This window comes from Phocoena sinus, chromosome 3 (genome assembly GCF_008692025.1).
Source record: "Phocoena sinus isolate mPhoSin1 chromosome 3, mPhoSin1.pri, whole genome shotgun sequence".
Classification (NCBI taxonomy): domain Eukaryota; kingdom Metazoa; phylum Chordata; class Mammalia; order Artiodactyla; family Phocoenidae; genus Phocoena; species Phocoena sinus.
The window spans coordinates 115,244,655-115,271,590 of record NC_045765.1 but is presented as its reverse complement, the minus strand read 5'-3'; the positions used below and the strand labels follow the sequence as shown (position 1 = coordinate 115,271,590).

Sequence of the window (26,936 nt, the reverse complement as noted above, 5' to 3'; positions counted from 1 at the left end):
AAACCTCTGTATTCCTTATGGGGTATTGTCCAAGTCATTGAAAATACTGAGACCACTTCATCCTGGGTGCTGTTACATTTTGGCATTATCACACTTGTTGGTGTGTGGCCCTTCTGTCCTGATAGAACACGTAGAGACTTTGTATGACTTTTGTAAGTCAATTGGCTCTGAGCATTTCTCTTTTCTCCCCACTTTGCTGCTGCTGCCACATCTAAAGACAAAAGGCAAGGATGCCAAAGACAAAGAGAAACTGAGTCGACATCAGTTTGTCCCTGGAACATTTTCTGGGACTCTACAGTGTTTGGTTTGTGATAAAACGCTCCTGGGGAAAGAGTCGTTCCAGTGTTCCAGTAAGTTCTTGGGCCCCGTGTGTGCTGTCTTCGTGCGTGCTTGGCCTCCCCAAACAGTAAGCTCCCTGAGAATACTGCCAGTGCAGTATTCTCAGTGTGTTCATGTAGACTTTTGTTTTCATGTCTCTGTGTGGTTTCATCAGCAAGCAATGACCGAGGATGGTTGAGTCAGTACTTTGTGTCCACAGGCGATAGTCTCTCCTAGAACCCAGACTGTTACACCTCACTGCCTTCTGATGTCTCCACTTGGATGCTGTCTAAACAGCATCTCAGATGGAGCTCCATTCTCCCCGTTCTGTGCCCACCTACAAACTGACCCTCTCAGTTTAATGGCAGTTCCATCATTCCAGCCAAATGCTCGTGCCAAAAACCTTGGAGTATTTCTATATACCTCTCTTTCTCTCAGTGCCACACTCTTCAGCATTCCTCCTGGCTCTATCTTCAAAATATATGTGGAAGTCAGCCTCTTCTCACCCCAGCCACTGTTATCACCCTGGTCTAAAGCCATCATTTCAGTAGCTTTGCAACTGGTCTCCTTGTGATTTTACTGCAAAAAGCATAGTTCTCAAAATCTCAGTCCGAGCGAGTTTGTCAAGGCATTTGTCCTTGTGTTCCAGATCCTCCGATGGCTTCCTGTCATCCTGAGCATGGCCAGAGCCCTGACAGTGGCTGCAAGGCCCCCGTGATCTCTCCTGTCATTCACTCCTCCCACTCTTCTGCTTCAGTCCCTCTGGCATCTTTGCTGTTCTTCCAATACTCCGGGCATCAGGCATGCTCCTGCCATGGGGCCTTTCCTGCGGTTCGCTCTGCCTGCAGTGCTCTCCCCTCAGTTAGCTGTGTGATTTGTCCCCTCACCTCCTTCAGGTCTGCTTCAGATAACACCCCCCAGTCAGGCCTTTCTTGACCACCCTCTGCTTGGCTCATTTGCCCCCTTTTCCTCCTTTTTATCCCACTATAGCATTCACTCTCTGTTCTGTTTGTCAATTTTATTATCTGTCTCCTTCACCAGAATATAAACTCTACGAGGGATGGATTTTTGTCTGTTGATTTTGTTCTCTGCTATATCCACAGTGCCTAGAACAATGCTTTTGCATAGCAGGGGCTTAGTAAATATTTATGGAGTGAAAGAATATTTCAGTGCAAAGGAATTTAGGCCCAGGCAGGTGAAATCCATTTCATGGTGTTTGTTGGTGGCCAGAATTAGGGGAACATTTGGGGGGTGGGATGGGAGTACAAAGGGAGGTGAGGAGCAGAGGAAGGTTATATGTAAAGTTCTTCATTAAATTCCTAGAAATGATTAAATTAAAAATTTAAATGTATCCATTCACACTGTCTTTAATGATGCCAGTTTCACTGCATGCTTGAACCTTACTTTCCTTGGAGACTTGATTTCTTTCTTTTATGTGACCTGAGATAGCATCAAGCAAAATAATAATAATAGTAAAACTACTCTAAAAAATAAAGTCTACTAATTAAAAAACAAATAGCATCAAGCAGTTCAGCTGTGATTTAATTTGCTAATTTTTTAGAAGTTTGCCAAAAGTATTGTTTGTGGATTTTTTTTTAAACATTCATTTTATTTATTTATTTGGCTGTGTTGGGTCTCAGCCACGGCACACAGGATGTTTTAGTTGCGGCATGCGGGATCTTTTTAGTTGCGGAATGTGGTGTCTTTAGTTGCGGCATGTGAGATCTCCAGTTGTGGCATGCGAACTCTCAGTTGTGGCTTGTGGGATCCAGCTCCCCGACCAGGGATGGAACCTGGGACCCCTGCCCTGGGAGCGTGGAGTCCCAGCCACTGGACCACCAGAGAAGTCCCTGTTCATGGGTTGTTAATGGCTTGCCCCCATGTCAGCAGTCAGTTTATGGGTTTGATGGCATATGTTTCATCGGTTGTGGCTCTTTTCTTGTTCATAGGGCTGGATCTCTTCAGCTGTACCCCCCAGCCACATCCATGACCTTTCCCTCCCCTCATTTTAAGACAAACTCCTCAAGTTGGGCAACCTCCACTCACTGCCCTGACGTCTGTTCCTGCCACTTCTTCCTTAACCATCTGATTTTGGCCTCTGTTCCCACTACGTAACAGATGTCTTGCCCTTGACCTTAGCATCTTTCCTCATTACTGTTCTCAGACTCACTGATCTCTCTCCTGTTTCCATGTTTATTGTCCCTTTGTGTAGATAGATGTCCTCTTTTCCATGGCACGCTACTCTTCTGTTTACCACCTGTATTGTCTCCTTTCTCCTAACTTTGAGTACCCTCCAAACTCAGTTCTTGGGCATCTGTTCTTTTCTTGGTATTGTTTCTAAGTATAGTCATCCAGTCTTTTGTTCTAAAATACTGTACTTAAGCCTGTTCTTCCCAGATTCACATCTTTATCGCTCACTTTCTAATTCCATATTTCTGGTTGCCAAGAGAGGCTGAGCCCCCATGTAACTTGTGGCTATATTTGAGCATTATGGCAGAGCTACAGTGTAAACCAAGACTGTCCCGGTCACACCCTGTCTGTGGGCATCATCACCCAAAGATCTTCTTGTCTCCCAGACCAACGTGTCTAAAACCGACCTTACAGTCCACATGCAGAAGGCTGTTCTTGCTGTGTTGATGGTACCAGCTCGAACGTTGGGCATGTTGACTCTTAGTTCCTCTTCCTCCTGGCACCCCAGTCCACGTGGTCCTTCTTTCATTTCTTCTCACTGTTCCTGCTCTGGTGGCTTCTCATCACCACCTCTGGACTGCTGACAGCAAACTGTTCTAGTTTCCCCTCTCTCTAGGTATTTTTACTTACAATTTATTCTGGATACTTTCACCACCTTAATCTTTTTTTTTTTTTTTTTTTTTGCGGTACGCAGGCCTCTCACTGTTGTGGCCTCTCCCGTTAGGGAGCACAGGCTCCAGACGCACAGGCGTCTGTCAGCGGCCATGGCTCACGGGCCCAGCCGCTCCGTGGCACGTGGGATCCTCCCGGACCGGGGCACGAACCCGTGTCCCCTGCATCGGCAGGCGGACTCCCAACCACTGCGCCACCAGGGAAGCCCCTCACCACCTTAATCTTAATGAAGCACTGCTTCCATCCGCACACATATGCTTGAGGACTTCTCTCTTTTTTGTTTACTGGACTAAGCCCAGGCTTTTCAGATGTGCATTCGGTTCTACCTGCATCCTGCTGGCTAGTCCTACGGTTACTTCCCTGTTCAGCCTTGGTTTACAACCAGAGGCCTTGCCAGGCCTGTTGTCTTTTCTCCCGGTGTGTATGTTTTCCTGCCTCTGTTCCTTCACTTACAATAATCTCCTATCTCTCAGTTTTCCCTGCTCCTCTACTTCATCCAGATTTCTTGCCTCTTCTTGGGAGGTCTTCCTTGACCACTGCGGCTTGAGTTCCTGCACGCCACACTTAGGATCTATTTATCCTATCCAGTTTAATACTGGGGTATGTACAGCCTCTTCTGATTTTAACTACTAGCATAGACTTTATGTTCTTGGAGGTCTGTAGTCACATAATGGTTCTTTTGTATCCCCTACAGCAGCTATCGCAAAGCTGGGCCCTTAGACACTCATATGTAGTTAATGATTACTGAAAGCTTAGGGATCACTGAAAGGCAAATTCATGCAGTACAGAATATGTTGGTTCATACTGAGTTGGTCAAGTGGGTTGTCATGAAAGTTTTAGTGGAAGATGGAAATTGCTGAAAGTACATAGATTATATTTAGCTTTTAAAATGGTCATTAATATTTTTTAAAAAGGCAGCAGAGTTCATAGAAGATACAAGGTTTAAGGAGAAACAAAATTATCCAGACTTTTACCACCTAGAGAAAATTGCTATTCATATTTTTATGGAATCCCTCCTAATCACATGGAATCCCTCCTAATCCCTCCTAATCACATATTTTTATGGAATCCCTCCTAATCAAAAAGTCAGCTTTGTATGCTAATGTCTCATTTGATGATATCAAATGTGCTTAATTGTTCCTTACTTGTTGTGCATTTAAGTTTTTTCCAATTTTTTCACAACGTAAATAATGTTGCAAGGAGCATTCTTTTCCACATATCACTGCCCACATCTTTGATCATTGCCTTAGATTAAATTCTAGAATCAGTTTGAGTATATGTTTAATTTCCTCTTTAACCATAGTCTTTTAGAAGTTTTAAGATTTACAGTTTTGGGGGGAAGGGAGTATTGGGCATTTAAACTTTGGTTATTAAGTTTTTTACATTGGGTAGGAGAATACAACGTTCAGACTGCTGTTATTGGTAAATAATCCTACTTCATGGTGTATTTTTAAATTGTGAATATTAATATTTCTAATCTTAAAAAGACAATATGCTATAAAACAAATAATATAAATATTCAAAATCTTGGTGTCTGTATTCTTCTTTATTAAAGCCTGAGTTGCTAGTTTTCCGCAAATATTGTATTTCTATAAAATTCTCCTTGTTTATAAATAGATTTCACTACCTATATTTTGATGTTACATTATTTGATGCACAGAAGTTTAATCACAACTTCACTGCATATTTAACTTTCATAAACTTAAAACTACCCTAATGCGGTTAAATGCCGTTTATAAGAATTTTACTTTGTTTAAAATTAATATTCTTCTTGCTTTCCTTTTGTTTGTATTTCTCTTACCTATTTCTGTGTTTTTAATTTGAGGTGTGTGTCTTTAATCTAGCTATAGGTAATCTGTAATGTAACCGAGAGACCTTTGTTTTATAAGGGTTTTTTCCTTATTTACATTTAATTTTACAACTGTCAGCTATCTTTTATAGTTCTTTGCTGTTTTCCTTGATGTCTGGTTCAGCTATTTAGACCATGTGTTGTTGTCTTTTATCTTCTTCAGGGATTGGGCAAGATATGCTCTTTTAAGACTTAACTAATAATAAGTTTAAGGCTGTGTGAGGCTTATAATTGAATACTCTTATTTCCCTTATAGTTACCCTTTTCCCCCCCCAGCCTCTGTGAGTATGCTGAATTCATTATTACTTTTATAATGTGTGTTTAATCTTCCAGGAATAATTTTCTATTTCAACAATAATTTGATATTTGTATTCAGTTCTGTGTCTCTACTTAACAATAATTTCTTAGATGTGATTCTTTGGTTTCAGTGCTCACTTTTGCTCTTTTTTTTTTTTCCTTTGATGAAGCTGATCCATTCTGAACTCTTAATTTTGATTCTGCTTTTAATAGGCAATAGGATTTCAGGTAATTTTTTTTCCAAGAAGGTTATTGGAGTAATCTGTTTTCTGAAATCTTGTGTATCTAAGGGCATATCTTCGCTTCTTTCACACAATAAAACCAGTTTTATCTGGCTAAATAAATTCTTCAGTCAAACCTTTTCCCCTCAAGACTCTGCCAACAGTGGTCCCTTATATCTGGGCATTGAATATTATAGTACAGTAGAAAATTCTGGGGCCGGCCTGTCCTCATTCCCTTGCTGGTAACCTGCTTTTTCTGCCTAGATGCTTGAGGACTTTTAATTTTTTGATCATAGGGATATTGTCAGACTGTGTCTATAGAATAGGTATAATTTAATGATTTTTTCCTAGAAAACAGTAAGACCTTTTGATTTGCCTTTTTTGGTTCTTTTTAAGCTTTCTAAAAGTTTTTGTCAGTTGCGGCTGTCAGTTGTTACTTCTGACCTCATTTTTCTGATTTCTTCCTTAGAGAAGTGTGATCTGTCATCTGTCATATTTGTATGACGCCTTGTTTGATAATTATACGCTTCTTTTTCTCCACATTCTGGAGGGACTCTTTCAAGTTTAATTTCATAGCACTGCTTTGATACTTTGTCACATCGAATCTTCTCAATTTGGTTTAAATTCCGCTCTCTTGCTCTTTTTTCTTCCTTGTAGTACTTTGTCGTCTCACAAAGCTCCGTTTCCCTGTCATCCTGTTGGCCTATGGTCACATCCTATACTCCCTTCACGGCCTTTTGGTCCTATTTTATGTCTGTTTTGTGTCTCTTAGGGAGGACACATTTCAAATATACAAATTTTTCTTCTCCATTTCTGGATTTCATAATATTCAGTGGCTCCCTCTTCCTGTGAGTTTTCAGTGTAACTTTGTTCTGTGGTGCCTCCTAGCTTCTACTTTTTTCCTTATCCTTTCATTCTCTTGTTCTGGGGTGAGGAGAGAGCCATGCCATTTTGATGTTTGCCTGCAGGACCAGTACGTGGACCAGCCTGTCTTCTGCTCACTGGCCATTGAGGTGTTGGCTGGGTGCCACCGAAGACCTACAGCGGGAGGAAGGTTGTGGGCTCCGCGTCTTGCTCCATTCTCAAGGGGCTGCGGTCACTGTTTGACGGGCCTCAGTGAGCCCCGCTACCCTTGTGGAAGGATTTTTCTCCTGAAGTTTCTGATAAGCCTCTGGCTCCTCCATGTGCACTCAGCGTCTCGGGGTGGGGTGGGCAGGATGAGGGTGTGGTGGTAGGTGATGTGAAGGTGGGAGAGCAGAGGGGGCAAGAAGACAGCAGCCTGGCAGGAAGTAGTCCCCTTGCAGGGAGCTCTCTGAGCCTGCGGACACGAGGGGGCAGGCAAAGTGTTCCCTTACTTCTTTCAGTGAGATGCGGCCACGTTGTTTTGTGAAGTGAAATGTAGGCAAGCTGCTAACTTTTCTCTTTTAATTTGGTTTCCTCTAGTTAGTAGGAATTCTCTCGGAGCCTGACAGTACATTTTCTCTAGCATTGTTGTGCATTTTCTTTCTTTCCGTCTTCATAGGCGTTTTCCCTGGGGCACGAGCAGGCAGTTGCCATATGTCAGGAGTCCCTTACTAATATAGGGCATATAGTAGTACCTGAGTTCTCAGGCAGACACAGAAGTGTACGTCGGGCATGATTTCAGGTTTCATAATCAATGAGACCCTGTGCAGAAGGGGAAGAATCTCTCCAAGGAATCTAAAATATTAACAGTGCGACTGGCAGTTAAGTCTGTCCATACGGGAGTCGACTGTTTTCATTGTACTGCACCATTTTATATAAGGGACTTGAGCATCCCCAGGGGCTCCTAGAACCAGTCCCCCAAGGACGCCGAGGAAGGGCTACAGAGGGTGTGCCCTCAACAGAACTTCAGGAAATTCTAAAGAATGTACTAAAAGCAATCCAGAAAAAAGATGGGAGAAGCAGGAAAGAATGAAGAACATTGACGGTGTAAAACAATAATACTGTCCGCTGGGCTTAAACCAGCAAGATGAACACCTAAGAGGGAGAAGAAGTGAGGTTCATATATTCAAATATCCTTGTGTGGTTTGAAGGACCGTAAAGCTATTCATTTCAGATTTTACTAAGTTAAATATGAATGTCAAAATATCTAGGATAAAAATTATTAAGCTAAAAATATGTCCCATACTTGTAAAAATTAAGAAAGTCATTAGAAAAACTATTTAATTGATCCAGAAAAAGCCAGAGAGGAATAAAAATAGAAAAGAAAGCAATATAAAGCACAAAGTAAATGGACAAACTAATCCAAAGAGAGCACTGATTACCATATAAATTGTAAAAGAGTATATAAAATACAAATAACTAAAAATATTAATTTAAAAAGGACAAAGAGGGAACTCCCTGGCGGTCCAGTGGTTAGGACTCTGTGCTCTCACTGCAGGGACTGGGTTCGATCCCTGGTCAGGCAACTTAAGATCCCACAAGCCACTCGGCCAAAAAACAAACAAACAAAAAACAGATTGTCAGAATGGATTATAGAAAATACAGCATTATATTGCTGACAAGAAATATCTAAAGGTTTAATTTTCAGAAAGATCTAAAGTAGAGGAATGCAAAAGGATAAGGATACACTTGTATTTAGACAAACTAAGGGAAAGAAAGCAGATGTAGCCATGTTATGATCAGGCAGGCAAAATAGAATTTAATGCAAAAAGCGTTACTAGATGTTCTGCTCTGGTGGTGGGGCTACATGTGATTTAAATGTTTTTTCTTTCCTTTTTAAGTTTTCTAAATATTTTTAATGTTTATGTGTTATTTTTACAATGACCCTTAAAAGCATGATGTAGTCATATGCATTTCACTTTGCAGATTAACTTAAATAAGATGGACACGTTTCTATCTTTTCCTTTTGTTCCAGACTGTAATGCAAATGTACATAAGGGCTGTAAAGATGCCGCCTCTCCGTGTACCAAGGTAATCTCTCAGTCATGTGTGAATATCACACGCTTGTATGCAGCTTGTTGCTTCACGTTATCTGTTTAGGTTTTTAGATTTACTAGTTATTACTGTCTAGATTTATTTTTAAGGTGGTCGTTGTGGTGATAAAATAACACATGCTCAAAGTGTATACCTATTCAGGTAACTATGCACTTGTAGAGGGAACGCTCCATTTGCGCTACATGATGTGGGTGGGTTAGGCTTTCTGTCAGGACCTGCTTGGTTTACCAGTGCAAGCCCTGAGCATATGTAAATGGAGTCTAGAGCAGTAATTCTCAACCATCAGCACACATCAGATTCGCCTGGAGGGCCTGTTAAAACACAGATATCTGGGCCCCCGCTCCCAGAATTCCTCATCCAGTAGGTCTGGGTGGATTCTGAGAATCTGCATTTCAAACATGTTCCCAGGTGATGCTGCTGATCCTGGGACCACAGTGTAAGGCCCACTGGACTAGAGGAAGGCTCTCTGTGTTTGGGGGTGGGCTTGAGTAGATGGAGGTATTTATCATTGCGGTCCTTTGTCTCCCACTCTAAAGCCATGCCAGAGATGCACATGAGTGAGCGTGACGATCCTTCGGAGGGAAGCATGGAGTCCCCAACTCTGTGTTACTTGAAACACACATTGTGTCAGGCCACAGAGTTGAGGATGACATTCCAGTGTTCAAGGTCATTGTGTCCTGTAGGCGGGAGGAATAGCCAGGAACAGAAAGAACAAATAGGAGAAAGGCAGTGCTGATAAGAACTCCTTTTTGAGCCTGGGTTTGCACACAGGAACTGGAGATTTTCGGTCCCATCGGGCTTTTACTAAAGCTGGGATCTTGCTGAGACGTGCTCATGAGGCACAACCTTCCTTATAACTTGCTCATCTCCCTGTCATCACATTTTTCTCTTTGTTGTGTTTTATGTCTTTTGCTTTGAATTCCTCTGTTTGAAAGAAAATAACAAAGAAAATGGTACAGATGAGAAGCCTGTTCTGTGTAACTGTGGACATTCTTGTAGTCCAGTGGTGCTTTGATCTTACTTTTTGCGTTTCTAATGTTCTTTACAGAAATTCCAAGTGAAATATAATAAGAACAAACCGCAGACCATCCTTGGAAGTAAGTGATGTGGAAAACGGCAAGAACTTTTTTCAGTTTCATACATACACACATTTTTTCCAATGTAAAATCCCCCATCCTTTTGTTCTCTCAGTTGCCCAATTATTGCTTCTTTCCTCTTAACTTAGGAATAACATTAAATCATACATGTGTAGAATCCTTTGTAATATCTTAGGGTTCCACATAAGTATTTTTCCCCTTTACTTAAGAAAGGTGTGTGCCAAGCACATAATATCATAGGATTGAAATATTTTCGGAGAGTCACTTTTTAATTCACATCAAATGTAAATGCGTGGATGCCCATAACATTTCAAACTGACTAGAAAGGTACTGAGGCATCATTTCATTTTCCATATGTGAGAGAGAACAGCCCAGCTTGGCTTGAAGGTTTCATCTGCCTGACATTCTTATACCATAAAGAACAGACGCCCCAGCATTGTTCCAATCTGTTTACATGCTCTGTGTGTGTGTGTGTGTGTGTGTGTGCTTGTTTATACACACAGTGTACGTTCTAGTAATAGTGCTAATAACACCTTGTATCTAATTAAAGCTGGCTCTAGGGAGAACACGCAGTGGTTTATGGGCAAGCAGTCCCAGTGTTTCCCCATTCCATTTTCTTGTCTGTTTGTGTAATTCCAGCCACCCACAGTCTCCAAGTGGATATGCTGAAGCAGGCCTGCAGCCTGGGTACCAGGAGGGTGTGAACTGGAAGGGACATTTAAAGCAAGTGTTGGGATGTGGCAGGGAGACTAGTTTCAAGTCTGGGCTTGTGACACATTAGAAGTGGCCATTGGAGTGTTCAGCTTTCTGGCTTTTAAGAGACCATCTTTACTCGTTGGGATTACTGCCCGCCATGGAAACCTCATGAAGCATCCATTCTGATTTCCAGATTCTTCGTTTAGAGACGTCCCACCGCCTGGGCTCTCCTTGCACCCTTCCTCCTCCATGCCTGTTGGGTTGCCGACGGGGAGGAAGGAAGCAGCAGGGCAAGTCCATCCATTGTCCAGAAGCGTTCCAGGCATCACCTTGGAAAGGTAAGGCTCAGTGTGGTCTTACACCTTGACGTCTCAGAGCTGCTGCCGGGGCTGACTTTTCTCCCTGTCCTTCCAGCTTCAGGAGGTCAGGGGCATCCTTGGAGTCCGAAAGTGACGGGAGCACCTGGAAAAGCAGGTCTCAGTCTGATGAGCTGTTCCAGCCCATGGGCTCACCTCCCTCCACGGACTCCTTCTTAATGGAAGGTGAGGAGAAGACGCCTTTGCATTTACTTGGGTTTCTGTGAGCATTTGCCGAAAGGAATGTTTTCTGAAGGATGTAAGATGGAAACGTTTTCTTTTATTCTTTTTAAAAGGATTCTGTTTCATGGTGTCACTTAGCTACAGGTTCTTCTGATTAAAAAGAATGCAAATTGAGCCACGGAGGAGACTCCCAGATAGTGACCAAGGAAACATGATGCATCTTTTTAAAGGGACATACTCCCCAAAGAATATGTCATAAACGTCATGAAGAGAAAGAAATATGTGCTTGTTCTTCTTTAAAAATGTTTTACAGCTATTGATGAATTGGTATAGGATCATGCATTAAAAATACATATTTCGGTTACTTAAGACTGGACTTGCCTGGATTGCTGAGATATTTATCCCCGTATGTTGCCTCCTACTTCTAGGGGAATGAAAGCATTTTTAAAAACCATGTTTTTGGAAAGGACAATCTGGGGAATTGCTTGTTGTATCCTAGCGTTATTAATAGGCAAAGGAAAACCAAATGAAGGGGGAGTAGTGATGAGAGAAGGGGGTCGACTCTTCCCCAGGAATCTGCTTATTTTAAATCCATTGTCATCACATCTTGACTCCTCTGAGCTAGAATATCTCTAAGGAGTGCCGTTTGGACAAATAGAATTTAGTTTTCCTGAAAGGGGTATATGTGTGTTGTCAAATTCTATCAGAAAACTCTGTACTCACATGTGACTGGAGGCCTTATACCCTGCTTCATGTTTATATTAAGGACAGCAAGCCAAGTAAAGAGCAAATAAAGTGGACAAGTACAAGATTCAGTTTTGAGTAAACAGCGCAAAGCAACCCAGGGCAAAAGAAATCAGTGGGTTTAAGATTCTGTAAGGACATCGTGGACTCTGCAGGTTACCAAAAATAAAACTAAAATAGAGCAAGTCAAAAAGAAAACAAACAAAAGAATCTTCAGTATATATATATTTTTGGCATATACACAATCACTATTTTAATACCTGATTCTGCTTTGCTTTCACGAGGGCGATCTTGATTTGAACCATTTCGCTTGTTTGGTTTCAGATGTTTCCATTGCATATCACAGTATTTTGGCTTAGTTGTTTCTATGTTCATAGCAGGTTTCTTTAGGGTGATGAATCCATAAACATGGGCACCTGTGAAGGTCTGTTTGTGTTATGTGTGTTCACCCACTTCTGGCTTTTCTTTTCTTTCTTCAACGCACATTAGATGTCGTGGATTCGTCTCTGTGGAGTGACCTCAGCAGTGACGCCCAGGGGTTTGAAGCAGAATCTTGGAGTCTGGTGGTGGACCCCTCATTTTGTAGTAGGCAGGAGAAGGATGTCATCAAAAGACAGGATGTCATTTTTGGTAAGCATTTCAAACATTCTCTCTGGGCTCCGGCAGTGTGGTGCAGAGGAAAGTACATGGCATTTGAAACCATACATACCTGGATTCAAGGCGAGGTTCAAATCCCGGTTCTACCATTTCCTAGTTACTTGGTCTCAGATAAAATATTTAACTCACATGGACCTCAGTTTTTCCTTTTGTAAAATGGGGATAATGATACTCTGGATTAAAGTGTTGTGAGGCTTAAATGAGGCATTGTCTGTACCTGGTATAAGCAAATTTTATGTCTTCTACCCTTTTCTAGTTTACTTAGGCGTGGTCTCCTCTTTCACCTCTTCTGTTGTACGAATCACAGTGACTGTTCACATATTTTAAGGTGGGGCAGTCAGGGCTGCTGCATGCAGGGCCCTGTAGTTTGCCTGCACACAGCCAGAGACTGCGACTCGCGTAGACGCAGAGGGACTGGCGGCACCTCGCTTAGGGCCGTGTGTGATTGTGTGCCTCAGTCCTGAGTATGGAGTTCAACTGTGGGAGGCTTTACGATTTCATGCTATTTGGGGTGAAGGCCGTCTGAATTAAGGGAGGTTAGATTATAGACTAGTTAGGAAATAAAGAACTTTAAAAAATTTTCAAGTATGAAGTAGATGCTAAAAAGTGGTTCCAAGAAGATACTTTACTTTAAATATGAGATTAACTCTTAGTTTTTGCTAATCCTGTGTGTGCAAAGCATGGGCCTCAGAGTCCGGTGGCGACGACGGCCGCTTTTCTCCTGTGTGAAGTGGTGGTTATGTAGGTCAGAGGAGCCGATGTGTAGTGTGCTGGCATCTAGGGCTGTGCAGGTGGGAGCTACCTTGGAAAGAGTGATGCTGTCCCCTTTAGTATGTCTCACTTAATTTATATGATACTGTAATTTTTCTTCATTTATTTCTTGATTTCATATATTATTAAAAATAATCTCACCCATGTGGGATGAATTATCATGTCGTGTAGTTCACAGTATGGCCTCAGGGTCAGAAAGTCTTGTGTTCTAGGGAAAATCCTTCACCTCTCTTCTTCACGTCTCTCTTTTAAAGATAAGGAACATGATTCCTATTTTGGGGGTCATAATAGATAAATGGATTAACGGATATGGTAGATGCTTAGTATGGAGTAGGTATTAAAAATATGGTAGGATACAGTAATTAATAATAATAATTTAAAGTTAGTCAGTTCCCAATTAGAGTTTTGTTTATGATAAAATGATAAACAAAGCTACGTGTAGATTTGTTTACCCTCCATGGCTGATGTTTTGTGTTCTTTTTCAAAACATGAGTTTGGAAATACTCATTAACCTAGAACTTGTACTTCTGATGCTCCTACAAATTGTGAATTATTGTTTTCTCTCATGATGCATTTTTAAAATTGAGATATAGTCACAAAACATTGAGATATAAAAGTCACCCCTTTACAGTGCATAATCTATACTGTGTATATTTGTAAAGTTTTAGTATATTTATAAAGTTGTGCAACCATCAACCACTGTTTAATTCCAGAGCATTTTCATCACTCCAGAAAGAAACCCTGTGCCCATTAGCAGTCACTCCCCTTTGTCCCCTCCCACCAGTACCTGGCAACCACTAATCTACTTTCTGTCCCTACGAGTATGTCCCTATGAACATTACAATATTTAGTGTTTGGGGCCTGGCTTCTTTCACTTAACATATTGTCTTCAAGGTTCATCCATGCTGTAATAGAAATCAGCACTCTATTTCTTTTTGTGGCTGAGTAATATTTCATTGTATAGATATACCACACTTTGCTCATCTAATCATGACTTGATGGTCATTTTGGGTTGTTCCCGCTTTGGGGGTCACATCGTACTTTATGTTTAACCTTTTGAAGAACTGCCTGTTTTCCAAAGCAGCTGTACCATTTTACATTCACACCAGTAATGTATGAGGGTTTCAATTTCTCCACATCTTACCAAGGCTTCTTTATTGTTCATCCTTTAACCGACAGTTATTGTAGTGTGTGTAAAGTGGTGTTTCATTGTGGTTTTGGTTTGTATTTCCCTGATGGCTGATGATGTTGTGCATCTTTTCATGTGCACATTGGCTATTGGTATATCTCTTTAGAGAAACATCTATTCAAATCTTTGGCCTATTTTGAAGTGGGTTTTTTGTTGTTGTTGAGTCATAAGAGTTCTTTATATATTCTGGACCTCAAGTCCGTTATCAAATACATGATTTGCAAATATTTTCTCCCATTGTAGGGGTTGTCTTTTCACTCTCTTGATGATGTCCCTTGATCATGACACATTGTTTTCTCCTGGAGAAAATGGAATTTCAGAGACAGATCCAATAATAGAAAGGACCTACTGTTGTATGCATTGAGGAACTTTATTATAGTTAATTCAACATAATTCACCAAATTAATTGTGCTCCTACTCAATACAAAACACACAAAAAAAAAAATGAAAGAAGGAAAAAGAAAGAAAAGAGGTGAACTAAGTTACATTTTATAGAGCATTCAGGGGAAAATAAAACCTGGTGCCCAACTGAAGATACCTAAAGATGTTAGCTGGTTATATTACGAAAGTTTGTTACATTGGATTCTTACATCTTGGACTTGACTTATACATATCCTCATATAATGTCTGGAAAAAAGAGAATAGTTTAATATTTTGAGCTTACATTAAATGTTTAATTAATGCTGACTTCAACAGTAGAAGAACATTATTATTCCTAAACATTCCCTCTTTTTTTTTTTTCATTTGTGTAACATACAGTGTTTAGCTACTAATTTAGGTCAGTAGGGATACTTTTTTAAAAATTGAGGTATAATTGACATACAACATTATATTAGTTTCAGGTGTACAACTTAATGATAATTGTCTATATTGTAAAATGATCACCACAGTAAGTCTAGGTAACATCAGAGGACACTTGTTTTTTTAAAGCTTGTTTTTGCTCACCTCTTTCAGAGCTAATGCAGACAGAAATGCATCACATCCAGACCCTGTTCATCATGTCTGAGATCTTCAGGAAAGGGATGAAGGAGGAGCTGCAGCTTGACCACAGCACTGTGGATAAAATCTTCCCCTGTTTAGATGAGTTACTTGAAATCCACAGGCATTTCTTCTATAGTATGAAGGAGCGAAGGCAAGAATCCTGTATTGGCAACGACAGGAATTTCGTCATCAACCGAATCGGAGATATTCTAGTACAACAGGTGAGAAAGGTTTAAAGGTCTTAAAACCTCAAAGCCTAAAGGTATGCAGACTGTCTAGAGTATTCAAAGCCTGCAGAGAACTGGAATTGATTTCATTATGATTATTGACAGATGGGTTTAGCTGGTTGTCTTTTATTTGATGTTGGTGTGTATGACTGATGTCTGAGAGTTTTTAATAGCCAGTGACTCTTCTGTGTGTCACAGGACTTGGCTGGAGAAAATTTACTTAGACTTTTTTTTTTTTTTTTTTGCCGCGCTGTGCGGCTTGCAGGATCTTAGTTCCCCAAGCAGGGCCTGAACCCTTGCCCTCTGCAGTGAAAGCGTGGAGTCCTAATCACTAGACCACCAAGGAATTCCCTGCTTAGACTTCTTGATATGATGGGCTCTCTAGTAACATGCCTTCCTGAGTGGCCCGTGATAGTCTCACCGATATCTCCAAGATAAGTGCTGCCTAATTTTCGGAAGAGTGAGGCAGATCTATTATCATGAAAGCCCTGGCGTTCATGCCTGGGGGATAAGACAAGCAAATCTCACTCAAAGGAGGCACTTTTTAGGTGCTTGGGATGTTTGAAGCATCAGTGAGAATGGGCTGTGCCACTCTCCTAGTTAAAAAAAAAAACAAAAACACCTTACTTTTGACAATTTGTATTGGTCCCCGATCTCTCTGAAAGAGGCTCTGCATTTAAAACATGCTAATACAGAAGTTAAATAACATGTATCCCGCAGCCTTAACATGGCAGGGACTTTCAAGGTACTTCCATTATATTACCTCACTTAACCATCACAACACAGTGAGGCAAGTATTTATTTTCCCTAAAACTGAGGCATGGAGAAGTAATGACGTTCTCAAGGTCACACAGCTCATAAGTGGCATAGCTGGGATCTGAGTTAAGAATATATCTTTGTGATATCCACAGTGACATTCTGGGGAGGCTTTCTAACATCACTAGTCTGTAAGTCCCAGTGAGGCAGGGAGTCTTGTCTCTTCGGTTACCACTGTATTTCAACACCTAGAACAGTGCTTGGTACTATAAGTGTTTATTGAATGAAGGGGTCACTTGGGAAAAACACACCAGGAATTCACTCCAATGCTATGTTTTGCGGTCACTTACAGCATTTGAGGAAAGGCATGGAGATCTATCGCTAATTACTTTAGTTTGGCGTTCTCTAAGTAGACGCCAAAATGCCCCCTCCAAAATATTAATTTTGTATCAGTTTCACCCTGTCACACACACCGGTTCAGTTTAGCTGTTGGTCTATACGTTAAACATGCTTAAATACGAATATTTTTAATACACAAAAAGAATCCTGACAATTGCCCAAAATCTTCTTCCTCATGTCTAACAATGTAAAAATCCACACTAGTAATAAGTTTCTAATCAAAGCACTATCTGCTTTGCATATTATCTTTAAAGTCCTAGACCTGTTCCGTCTTCATAATTCACCTGAAACACATACAGTGCCAGGTTAAGAGAGCGTAAAGTACTTGGGAAGACAGTTTGAATAAAAATGTCTGATTGTGTCTTGGTGAACTTGAATCCGAGTGAGTGCATTCAAAAATGAAGTGGGAGATTATTTTATCATTTGAAAGTATTTGCATAATCTCTCTTTCCTTGTTACAGGCAATCGTGACTTTTAATTCTAATCATTGAAAACATTTTTTCGTTCTTGTGTCACTTTCGTAGTTAACAAAAATTTCACATCTTTACCAGATATATTTTTTATTTAATTTTATGGAATTTGAGGACAAGTTTTGGGAAATTGGCTATTACACAGGGTGAGCCTGGTGGTCTTTTGGATGAAAAGGAAAATCTTCAGTGTTCAGAGAGAAGGATTAAGTCTGCTTTTGTGTTCCTGTTGGTGGACATGCTTAGTGGGTATGGCAAGGGCTTCCTTCCAATACTATGTAAATAAAGTTATCTCCTGAAGAATATATTAGCAAAGTCCTCAGACAATGGCTGTGGGAGTGGCACTCTGTAGGATCAGGGGGAGAGCAAGCTGTTGAAGGATGTATGAGAGAGTCTGGGGAAATCCCACACTCCAACCTCGGGGACTCCATAGATCTCAGGAGGCTGGGCTGGAATATGATGGTAATTTAATCAGTGGGAACTTGCAGTGTTGGTGAGAAGTTGTGAACATGTGGAACATACTTGATATATAGCAGTGGTTTTCCAATTTCAGGTACATAGGAATCTCCTAAAGCTTGTTAAGAACGAGGTATTCTGTGCTCCCAACCCCTAGTGTGTTGTTTGATAGGATTGGGTCAGGGGGGTAGCATTTTAAAATTATTTTTTCCCCAATGGTAATATCTTACAGAGCTATAATACAGTACCACAACCAGGATACTGATAGGGATACAGCAAAACGCCAGAACATTCCTATCACAATGAGGATTCCTCATCTGGCCATTTTATAGCCACACCTACTTCCCTCCTGTCCCCAACTGCTGGCAGTCACTAATCTGTTCTTTCTATAATTTTGTCATTTCAATCCAGTTATATAAATTACATACATGTTAGATAGATTATATACACAGCATGTCCCTTTTGGATTGGCTTTTTTTCACTCAGTACAATTCTCTGCATCATCTAGATGGCTGTGTATGTCAGTAGTTCATTCCTTTTTATTGATGAGTTGTATACCAGAGTATGAATGTACCACAGTTTGTTTATTTATTTATTAACATCTTTATTGGAGTATAATTGCTTTACGATGTTGTGTTAGTTTCTGCTGTATAACAAAGTGAATCAGCTATACATATACATATATCCCCATATCCCTGCCCTCTTGTGTCTCCCTCCCACCCTCACTATGCCACCCCTCTAGGTGGTCACAAAGCCCAGAGCTGACCTCCCTGTGCTATGCAGCTGCTTCCCACTATCTATTTTACATTTCGTAGTGTATATATGTCAATGCTGCTCTCTCACTTCGTCTCAGCTTACCTTTCCCCCTCCCCGTGTCCTCAAGTCCATTCTCTACGTCTGCATCTTTATTCCTGTCCTGCCCCTAGGTTCATCAGAGCCATTTTTTTTTATTCCATAGGCACAGAACTCTTAAAACTCTTCTGAATTTTCTAAGTGCTGAGTGATAAAAAGTGTCATTTGCTATGTTAATGAGGTATCTTTCATTTTATTTTATTTTATTTTTTAACATCTTTATTGGAGTATAGTTGCTTTACAATGGTGTGTTAGTTTCTGCTGTATAACAAAGTGAATCAGCTATACATATACATATATCACCATATCTCCTCCCTCTTGCGTCTCTCTCCCTCCCACTCTCCCTATACCACCCCTCTAGGTGGCCACAAAGCACCGAGCTGATCTCTCTGTGCTATGTAGCTGCTTCCCACTATCTAGTTTACATTTGGTAGTGTGTATATGTCAGTGCCACTCTCTCACTTTGTCCCAGCTTACCCTTCCCCCTTCCCGTATCCTCAAGTCCATTCTCTACATCTGCGTCTTTGTTTCTGTCCTGCCCCTAGGTTCTTCAGAACCACTTTTTTTTTTTTTTTTTTTTAGATTCCATATATATGTGTCAGCATACGGTATTTGTTTTTCTCTTTCGGACTTATTTTCACTTTGTATGAAAGAATCTAGGTCCGTCCATCTTGCTCCAAATAACTCAATTCGTTTCTTTTTATGGCTGAGTAATATTCCATTGTATATATATGTCACATCTTCTTTATCCATTCATCTGTCAGTGGACACTTAGGTTGCTTCCATATCCTGGCTATTGTAAATAGTGCTGCAATGAACATTGTGGTACATGATTCTTTTTAAATTATGGTTTTCTCAGGATATATGCCCAGTAGTGGGATTGCTGGGTTGTAGGGTAGTTCTGTTTTTAGTTTTATAGGGAACCTCCATACTGTTCTCCATAGTGGCTGTATCAATTTACATTCCCACCAACAGTGCAAGAGGATTCCCTTTTCTCCACACCCTCTCCAGCGTTTATTGTTTGTAGATTTTTTGATGATGTCCATTCTGACTGGTGTGAGGTGATACCTCATTGTAGTTTTGATTTACATTTCGCTAATGACTAGTGATGTTGAGCATCCTTTGATGTGTTTGTTGGCAATCTGTATACCTTCTTTGGAGAAATGTCTGTTTAGGTCTTTGCCCATTTTTGGATTGGGTTGTTTGTTTTTTTGACATTGAGCTTCATGAGCTGCTTGTATATTTTGAAGAGATTAATCCTTTTTCAGTTGCTTCATTTGCAAATATTTTCTCGCATTCTGAGGGTTGTCTTTTCGTCTTGTTTATGGTTTCCTTTGCTGTGCAAAAGCTTTTAAGTTTCATTAGGTCCCATTTGTTTATTTTATTTTATTTTATTATTATTATATTTTTTGCAGTACGCGGGCCTCTCACTGTTGTGGCCTCTCCCGTTGCAGAGCACAGGCTCTGGATGCACAGGCTCAGCGGCCATGGCTCACGGGCCTAGCCGCTCCGCGGCATGTGGGATCTTCCCGGACCGGGACATGAACCCATGTCTCCTGCATCAGCAGGCGAACTCTCAACCACTGCGCCACCAGGGAAGCCCTGTTTATATTTATTTTTATTTCCATTTCTCTAGGAGGTGGGTCACAAAGGATATTGCTGTGACTTATGTCATAGAGTGTTCTGCCTATGTTTTCCTCTAAGAGTTTGATAGTGCTTGGCCTTACATTTAGGTCTTTAATCCATTTTGAGTTTATTTTTGTGTATGGTGTTAGGGAGTGTTCTAATTTCATTCTTTTACATGTAGCTGTTCAGTTTTCCCAGCACCACTTATTGAAGAGACTGTCTTTTCTCCATTGTATATTCTTGCCTCCTTTATCAAAGATAAGGTGACCATATGTGTGTGGGTTTATTTCTGGGCTTTCTCTCCTGTTCCATTGATCTGTATTTCTGTTTTGGTGCCAGTACAATGCTGTCTTGATTACTGTAGCTTTGTAGTATAGTCTGAAGTCAGAGAGCCTGATTCCTCCAGCTCCGTTTTTCTTTCTCAAGATTGTTTTGGCTATTCGGGGTCCTTTGTGTTTCCATACAAATTGTGATATTTTTTGTTCTAGTTCTGTGAAAAATGCCATTGGTAGTTTGATAGGGATTGCATTGAATCTGTAGATTGCTTTGGGTAGTATAGTCATTTTCACAGTATTGATTCTTCCAATCCAAGAACATGGTATATCTCTCCATCTGTTTGTATCATCTTTAATTTCTTTCATCAGTGTCTTATAGTTTTCTGCATACAGGTCTTTTGTCTCCTTAGGTAGGTTTATTCCTAGGTATTTTATTCTTTTTGTTGCAGTGATAAATGGGAATGTTTCCTTAATTTCTCTTTCAGATTTTTCATCATTACTTTATAGGAATGTAAGAGATTTCTGTGCATTAATTTTGTATCCTGCTACATTACCAAATTCATTGATTAGCTCTAGTCATTTTCTGGTAGCATCGTTAGGATTCTCTATGTATAGTATCATGTCATCTGCAGACAGTGACAGTTTTACTTCTTCTTTTCTGATTTGGATTCCTTTTATTTCTTTTTCTTCTCTGATTGCTGTGGCTAAAACTTCCAAAACTATGTTGAATAATAGTGGTGAGAGTGGGGAACCTTGTCTTGTTCCTTATCTTAGTAAAAGTGGTTTCAGTTTTTCACCATTGAGGACAATGTTGGCTGTGGGTTTGTCATATATGGCCTTTATTATGTTGACATAAGTTCCCTGTATGCCTACTTTCTGGAGGGTTTTTATCCTAAATGGGTATTGAATTTTGTCAAAAGCTTTTTCTGCATCTATTGAGATTATCATATGACTTTTATCCTTCAGGTTCTTAATATGGTGTATCACATTGATTGATTTGCATATATTGAAGAATCCTTGCATTCCTGGGATAATCCCCAGTTGATCATGGTGTTTGATCCTTTTAATGTGCTGCTGGATTCTGTTTGCTAGTATTTTGTTGAGGATTTTTGCATCTGTGTTCACTAGTGATATTGGCCTGTAGTTTTCTTTCTTTGTGACAGCTTTGGTTTTGGTATCAGGTTGATGGTGGCCTCATAGAATGAGTTTGGGAGCGTTTCTCCCTCTGCTATATTTTGGAAGAGTTTGAGAAGCATAGGTGTTAGCTCTTCTCTGAATGTTTGATAGAATTCGCCTGGGAAGCCATCTGGTCCTGGGCTTTGTTTGTTGGAAGATTTTTAATCACAGTTTCAATTTCAGTGCTTGTGATTGGACTGTTTATATCTTCTATTTCTTCCTGGTTCAGTCTCAGATGTTGTGCTTTTCTAAGAATTTGTCCATTACTTCCAAGTTGTCCATTTTATTGGCATTTAGTGGCTTGTAGTAATCTCTCATGATCTTTTGTATTTCTGCAGTGTCCGTTGTTACTTCTCCCTTTTCATTTCTAATTCTGTTGATATAAGTCTTTCCCCTTTTTTTCTTGATGAGTCTGGCTAATGGTTTATCAATTTTGTTTATCTTGTCAAAGAACCAGCTTTTACTCTTATTGATCTTTGCTATTGTTTCCTTCATTTCTTTTTCATTTATTTCTGGTACGATTTTTATGATTTCTTTCCTTCTGCCAATTTTGGGGGGTTTTATTTGTTCTTTAATTGCTTTAGGTGTAAGGTTAGGTTGTTTATTTGAGATGTTTCTTGTTTCTTGAAGTAGGATTGTATTGCTATAAACTTCCCTCTTAGAACTGCTTTTGCTGCATCCTATAGATTCTGGGTTGTCGTGTTTTCATTGTCATTTGTTTCTAGGTACTTTTTGATTTCCTCTTTGATTTCTTCAGTGATATCTTCGTTATTAAGTAGTGTATTGTTTAGCCTCCATGTGTTTGTATTTTTTACAGTTTTTTTCCTGTAATTGATATCTAGTCTCATAGCGTTGTGGTCAGAAAAGATACTTGATACGATTTCAATTTTCTTAAATTTACCAAGGCTTGATTTGTGACCCAAGATATGATCTATCCTGGAGAATGTTCCATGAGCACTTGAGAAGAAAGTGTATTCTGTTGTTTTTGGATGGAATGTCCTTAAATATGAATATGTCCATCTTGTTTAATGTGTCATTTAAAGCTTATGTTTCCTTATTTATTTTCATTTTGGATGATCTGTCCATTGGTGAAAGTGGGGTGTTAAAGTCCCCTACTATGACTGTGTTACTGTCGATTTCCCCTTTTTTGGCTTTTAGCATTTGCCTTATGTATTGAGGTGCTCCTATGGTGGGTGCATAAGTATTTAAAATTGTTATATCTTCGTCTTGGATTGATCCCTTGATCATTATGTAGTGTCCTTTTCTGACTCTTGTAATAGTCTTTATTTTAAAGTATATTTTGTCTGATATGAAAATTGCTACTTCAGCCTTCTTTTGATTTCTATTTGCATGGAATATCTTTTTCCATCCCCTCACTTTCAGTCTGTATGTGTCCCTAGGTCTGAAGTGGGTCTCTTGTAGACAGCATATATATGGGTCTTGTTTTTGTATCCATTCAGCCGGTCTATGTCTTTTGGTTGGGGCATTTAATCCATTTACATTTAACGTAGTTATCGATATGTATGTTCCTATTACCATTTTCTTAATTGTTTTGGGTTTGTTATTGTAGGTCTTTTTCTTCCCTTGTATTTCCTGCCTAGAGAAGTTCCTTTAGCATTTATTGTAAAGCTGGTTTGGTGGTGCTGAATTCTCTTAGCTTTTGCTTGTCTGTAAAGATTTTAATTTCCCCGTCGAATCTGAATGAGATCCTTGCTGGGTAATCTTGGTTGTAGGTTTTTCCCTTTAATCACTTTTAATATGTCCTGCCACTCCCTTCTGGCCTGCAGAGTTTCTGCTGAAAGATCAGCTATTAACCTTATGGGGATTCCCTTGTATGTTATTTGTTGCTTTTCCCTTGCTGCTTTTAATATTTTTTCTTTGTGTTTAATTTTTGATAGTTTGATTAATATGTGTCTCGAGGTGTTTCTCCTTGGATTTATCCTGTATGGGACTCTCTGTGCTTCCTGGACTTGATTGACTATTTCCTTTCCCATGTTAGGGAAATTTTCAACTATAATCTCTTGAAATATTTTCTCAGTCCCTTTCTTTTTCTCTTCTTCTTCTGGGACCCCTCTAATTCAAATGTTGGTGCATTTGATGTTGTCCCAGGGGTCTCTGAGACTATCCTCAGTTCTTTTCATTCTTTTTTCTTTATTCTGCTCTGTGGTAGTTATTTCCACTATTTTAGCTTCCAGGTCACTTATCCGTTCTTCTGCCTCAGTTATTCTGCTATTGATTCCTTCTAGAGAATTTTTAATTTCATTTATTGTATTGTTCATCATTGTTTGTTTGCTCTCTAGTTCTTCTAGGCCCTTGTTAAGCATTTCTTGTATTTTCTCCATTCTATTTCCAAGATTTTGGATCATCTTTACTATCATTACTCTGAATTCTTTTTCAGGTAGACTGCCTATTTCCTCTTCATTTGTTTGGTCTGGTGAGGTTTTACTTTGCTCCTTCATCTGCTGTGTATTTCTCTGTCTTCTTATTTTGCTTAACTTTCTTTGTGGGGGTCTCATTTTTGCAGGCTGCAGTTTCGTAGTTCCTATTGTTTTTGGTGTCTGCCCCCAGTGGGTAAGGTTGGTTCAGTGGGTTGTGTAGGCTTCCTGGTGGAGGGGCCTGGTGCCTGTGTTCTGGTGGGTGAGGCTGGATCTTGTCTTTCTGGTGGACAGGACCGTATCTGGTGGTGTGTTTTGGAGTGTCTGTGAACTTATGATTTTAGGCAGCCTCTCTGCTAACGGGTGGGGTTGTGTTCCTGTCTTGCTAGTTGTTTGGCATGGGGTGTCCAGCACTGGAGCTTGCTGGTCGTTGAGTGGAGCTGGGTCTTAGCGTTGAGATCAAGATCTCTGGGAGAGCTCTCGCTGATTGATATTACGTGGGGCCTGGAGGTCTCTAGTGGTCCAGTGTCCTGAACTCAGCTCTCCCACCTCAGATGCTCAGGCCTGACATCCAGCCAGAGCACAAAGACCCTGTCAGCCACACGGTTCAGAAGAAAGGGGAGGAAAAAAAGCAAGCAAGCAAGAAAAAAAAAGGTATTAAAATAAAAAAATTTTTAAAAAAAGAACAGAGCAACCAAACCAATAAACAAATCCACCAATGATAACAAGCACTAAAAACTATACTAAGGTAAACATAAAAATCAGAATCTAGTCAGTCCCATACAGCAAACCCCATGTCTACAGTTGCTCCCAAAGTCCACCTCCTCAATTTGGGATGATTCGTTGTCTATTCAGGTATTCCACAGATGCAGGGTACATCCAGTTGTGGAGATTTAATCCGCTGCTCCTGAGGCTGCTGGGAGAGATTTCCCTTTCTCTTCTTTGTTCGCACAGCTCTCTGGATTCAGCTTCAGATTTGGCCCCTCCTCTGCGTGTAGGTCACCCTCTGGCGTCTGTTCTTTGCCCAGACAGGAGGGAATTAAAGGAGCAGCTGATTAGCTGGCTCTGGCTCCCTCAGGCCGGGGGGAGGGAGGAGTACGGAATGTGGGGCGAGCCTGCAGCAGCAGAGGTCAGCGTGATGTTGCAGCAGCCTGAGGCGCGCCTTGCGTTCTCCCAGGGAAGTTGTCCCTGGATCACGGGACCCTGGCAGTGGCGGGCTGCACAGGCTCCCAGGAGGGGAGGTGTGGATAGTGACCTGTGCTTGCACACAGGCTTCTTGGTGGCGGCAGCAGCAGCCTTAGCGTTTCATGGCAGTCTCTGGTGTCCACGCTGATAGCCGCGGCTCGCGCCTGTCTCTGAAGCTCATTTAGGCAGTGCTATGAATCCCCTCTCCTCGCACACCTTGAAACAATGGTCTCTTGCCTCTTACGCAGGCCAGAGTTTTTCCTGGACTCCCTCATATTTTAAGGATCATGCTTTTGGTTTCAAGTCTAAGACCTCTTTGTCTAGCCTGAGATCCCAAAGATTTTCTCCTTTTTTTTTTTTCTAAAAGTTTTATAGTTTTATGTTTTATATTTAGGTCTGTGATCCATTTGGAGTTACTTTTTGTATAAAATATGAGACTTTGGTCAAGGTTATTATTATTATTTTTTGACCTGTGGATGTTCAGCTGCTCCAATATCATTTGTTGAAAGGGCTATCCTTCCTCCAATAAATTACTTTTGCCTTCTGTCAAAAACTGTTGGGCATTTTGGGTTCCTATTTTGTTCCATTGATCTATGTGTATCCTTCCATAGTCATAATTACAGTAGTTATAGAATAAATCTTGAAATTGTCTAGACTGAGTTCTTTCACTTTATTCTTCTTTTCCAAAATTGTTTTTATCCTAGTTTCTTTACCTTTTGATATAAATTCTAGAATAATCTTGTCTATATGTACAGACACTTGCTGAGATTTGATAAGAATTGCATTAAGCCTGTACCTTAATTTGGGGGAAATTGACACCTTTACTATGTTGAGTCTTCCAATCTATGAACATGGTATATTTATTTAAATCTTATTTGATTTCTTTCATTAGCATTGTGTAGTTTTCAGCACGCAAGGCCTGTGTATGTTTTGTTAAATTTATACCTATATATTATTGTTGGTGGTTTAAGGATCATCTCGTAAGATGTATTGGCCTCAAGCATAGATAAAACTGTGAGCAAAGTTGGAAAGACCAGTGATAGGGATGTACATTGTAAGTACTTTCTAAGGAGGTGTAGGTGTGTTCTGGTTTCTGTTACAGTGATCTTCAACACCCACATGTATACATAGTGTCACCAGAGTCTGAAACGCTGGCATTCAAATTATTCAGCTGATTCTCTCCATACCACCCTATGATGCTAAGTTGTTCCCATGTAGATTTTTCTACAGAGATTTTTCTGCAGGTCAAGGTTATTGAAATATCCAGCCCACATCTCTACTTCTGTCCATCAGTTAATAAATTGGCCTTCTGGTTACTCATCTTTCTCTGTCATCTTGGCTAATGATAACCTGCCTGTTGATCCATTTGTGATGACAGAAATTAAATTCCCAACGAAGACTGAGTTCATGGACATGATCAGTTACCCAATGTAAATGTCAACCTTCCTGAGGATCCCCAAATGTGCCCCATACCCTTCAATCTATAAAAGTATTAAAACTATAAATTGAAATTATGAAGTTGCATAAACACACAAAAATAGAAGATATCAAATGTTTTTCACTGGGCTATTGATAGTTGAGTTAGTTCAATATGATATAATCACATTAGGTTGATGTCTTCCTCTTACCTCTTGACTACTTCCTCTTACTTTAATTTAAAAAGTATCTGGGAAAGAGAAGTGATTGTGGTCAGAAATTCCTGGATGTTTATTCTTTATTTGCAAAGAATGTACTGAAATATATGAAAATTGCATGTTCTTTTTAGTGTTTAGGACTGACTAAATTTATAAACCATCATTGAAATGTTTTTCTTCTCAGTTTTCAGAAGAAAATGCAAATAAAATGAAGAAAATATATGGGGAATTCTGTAGCCATCACAAGGAGGCTGTTAGCCTCTTTAAAGAACTCCAGCAGAATAAAAAGTTTCAGAATTTTATTAAGGCAAGTATTTTAAAACTCTGTT

At 40.1% G+C, this 26,936-nt stretch overlaps 1 protein-coding gene across 1 annotated transcript in view; it reads left to right on the top strand.

Annotated features, from left to right (window-relative positions):
- ARHGEF28 (Rho guanine nucleotide exchange factor 28) overlaps nt 1–26,936 on the top strand; it is a 129,361-nt gene that overhangs the window by 38,432 nt on the left and 63,993 nt on the right. The window contains exons 8-15 of the mRNA XM_032626938.1: nt 218–350; nt 8,426–8,481; nt 9,554–9,602; nt 10,492–10,636; nt 10,713–10,840; nt 12,071–12,211; nt 15,153–15,400; nt 26,792–26,914. Of these exons, the coding sequence (XP_032482829.1) occupies nt 218–350; nt 8,426–8,481; nt 9,554–9,602; nt 10,492–10,636; nt 10,713–10,840; nt 12,071–12,211; nt 15,153–15,400; nt 26,792–26,914 (1,023 nt within the window). The remainder of the gene's footprint in view (nt 1–217; nt 351–8,425; nt 8,482–9,553; nt 9,603–10,491; nt 10,637–10,712; nt 10,841–12,070; nt 12,212–15,152; nt 15,401–26,791; nt 26,915–26,936) is intronic.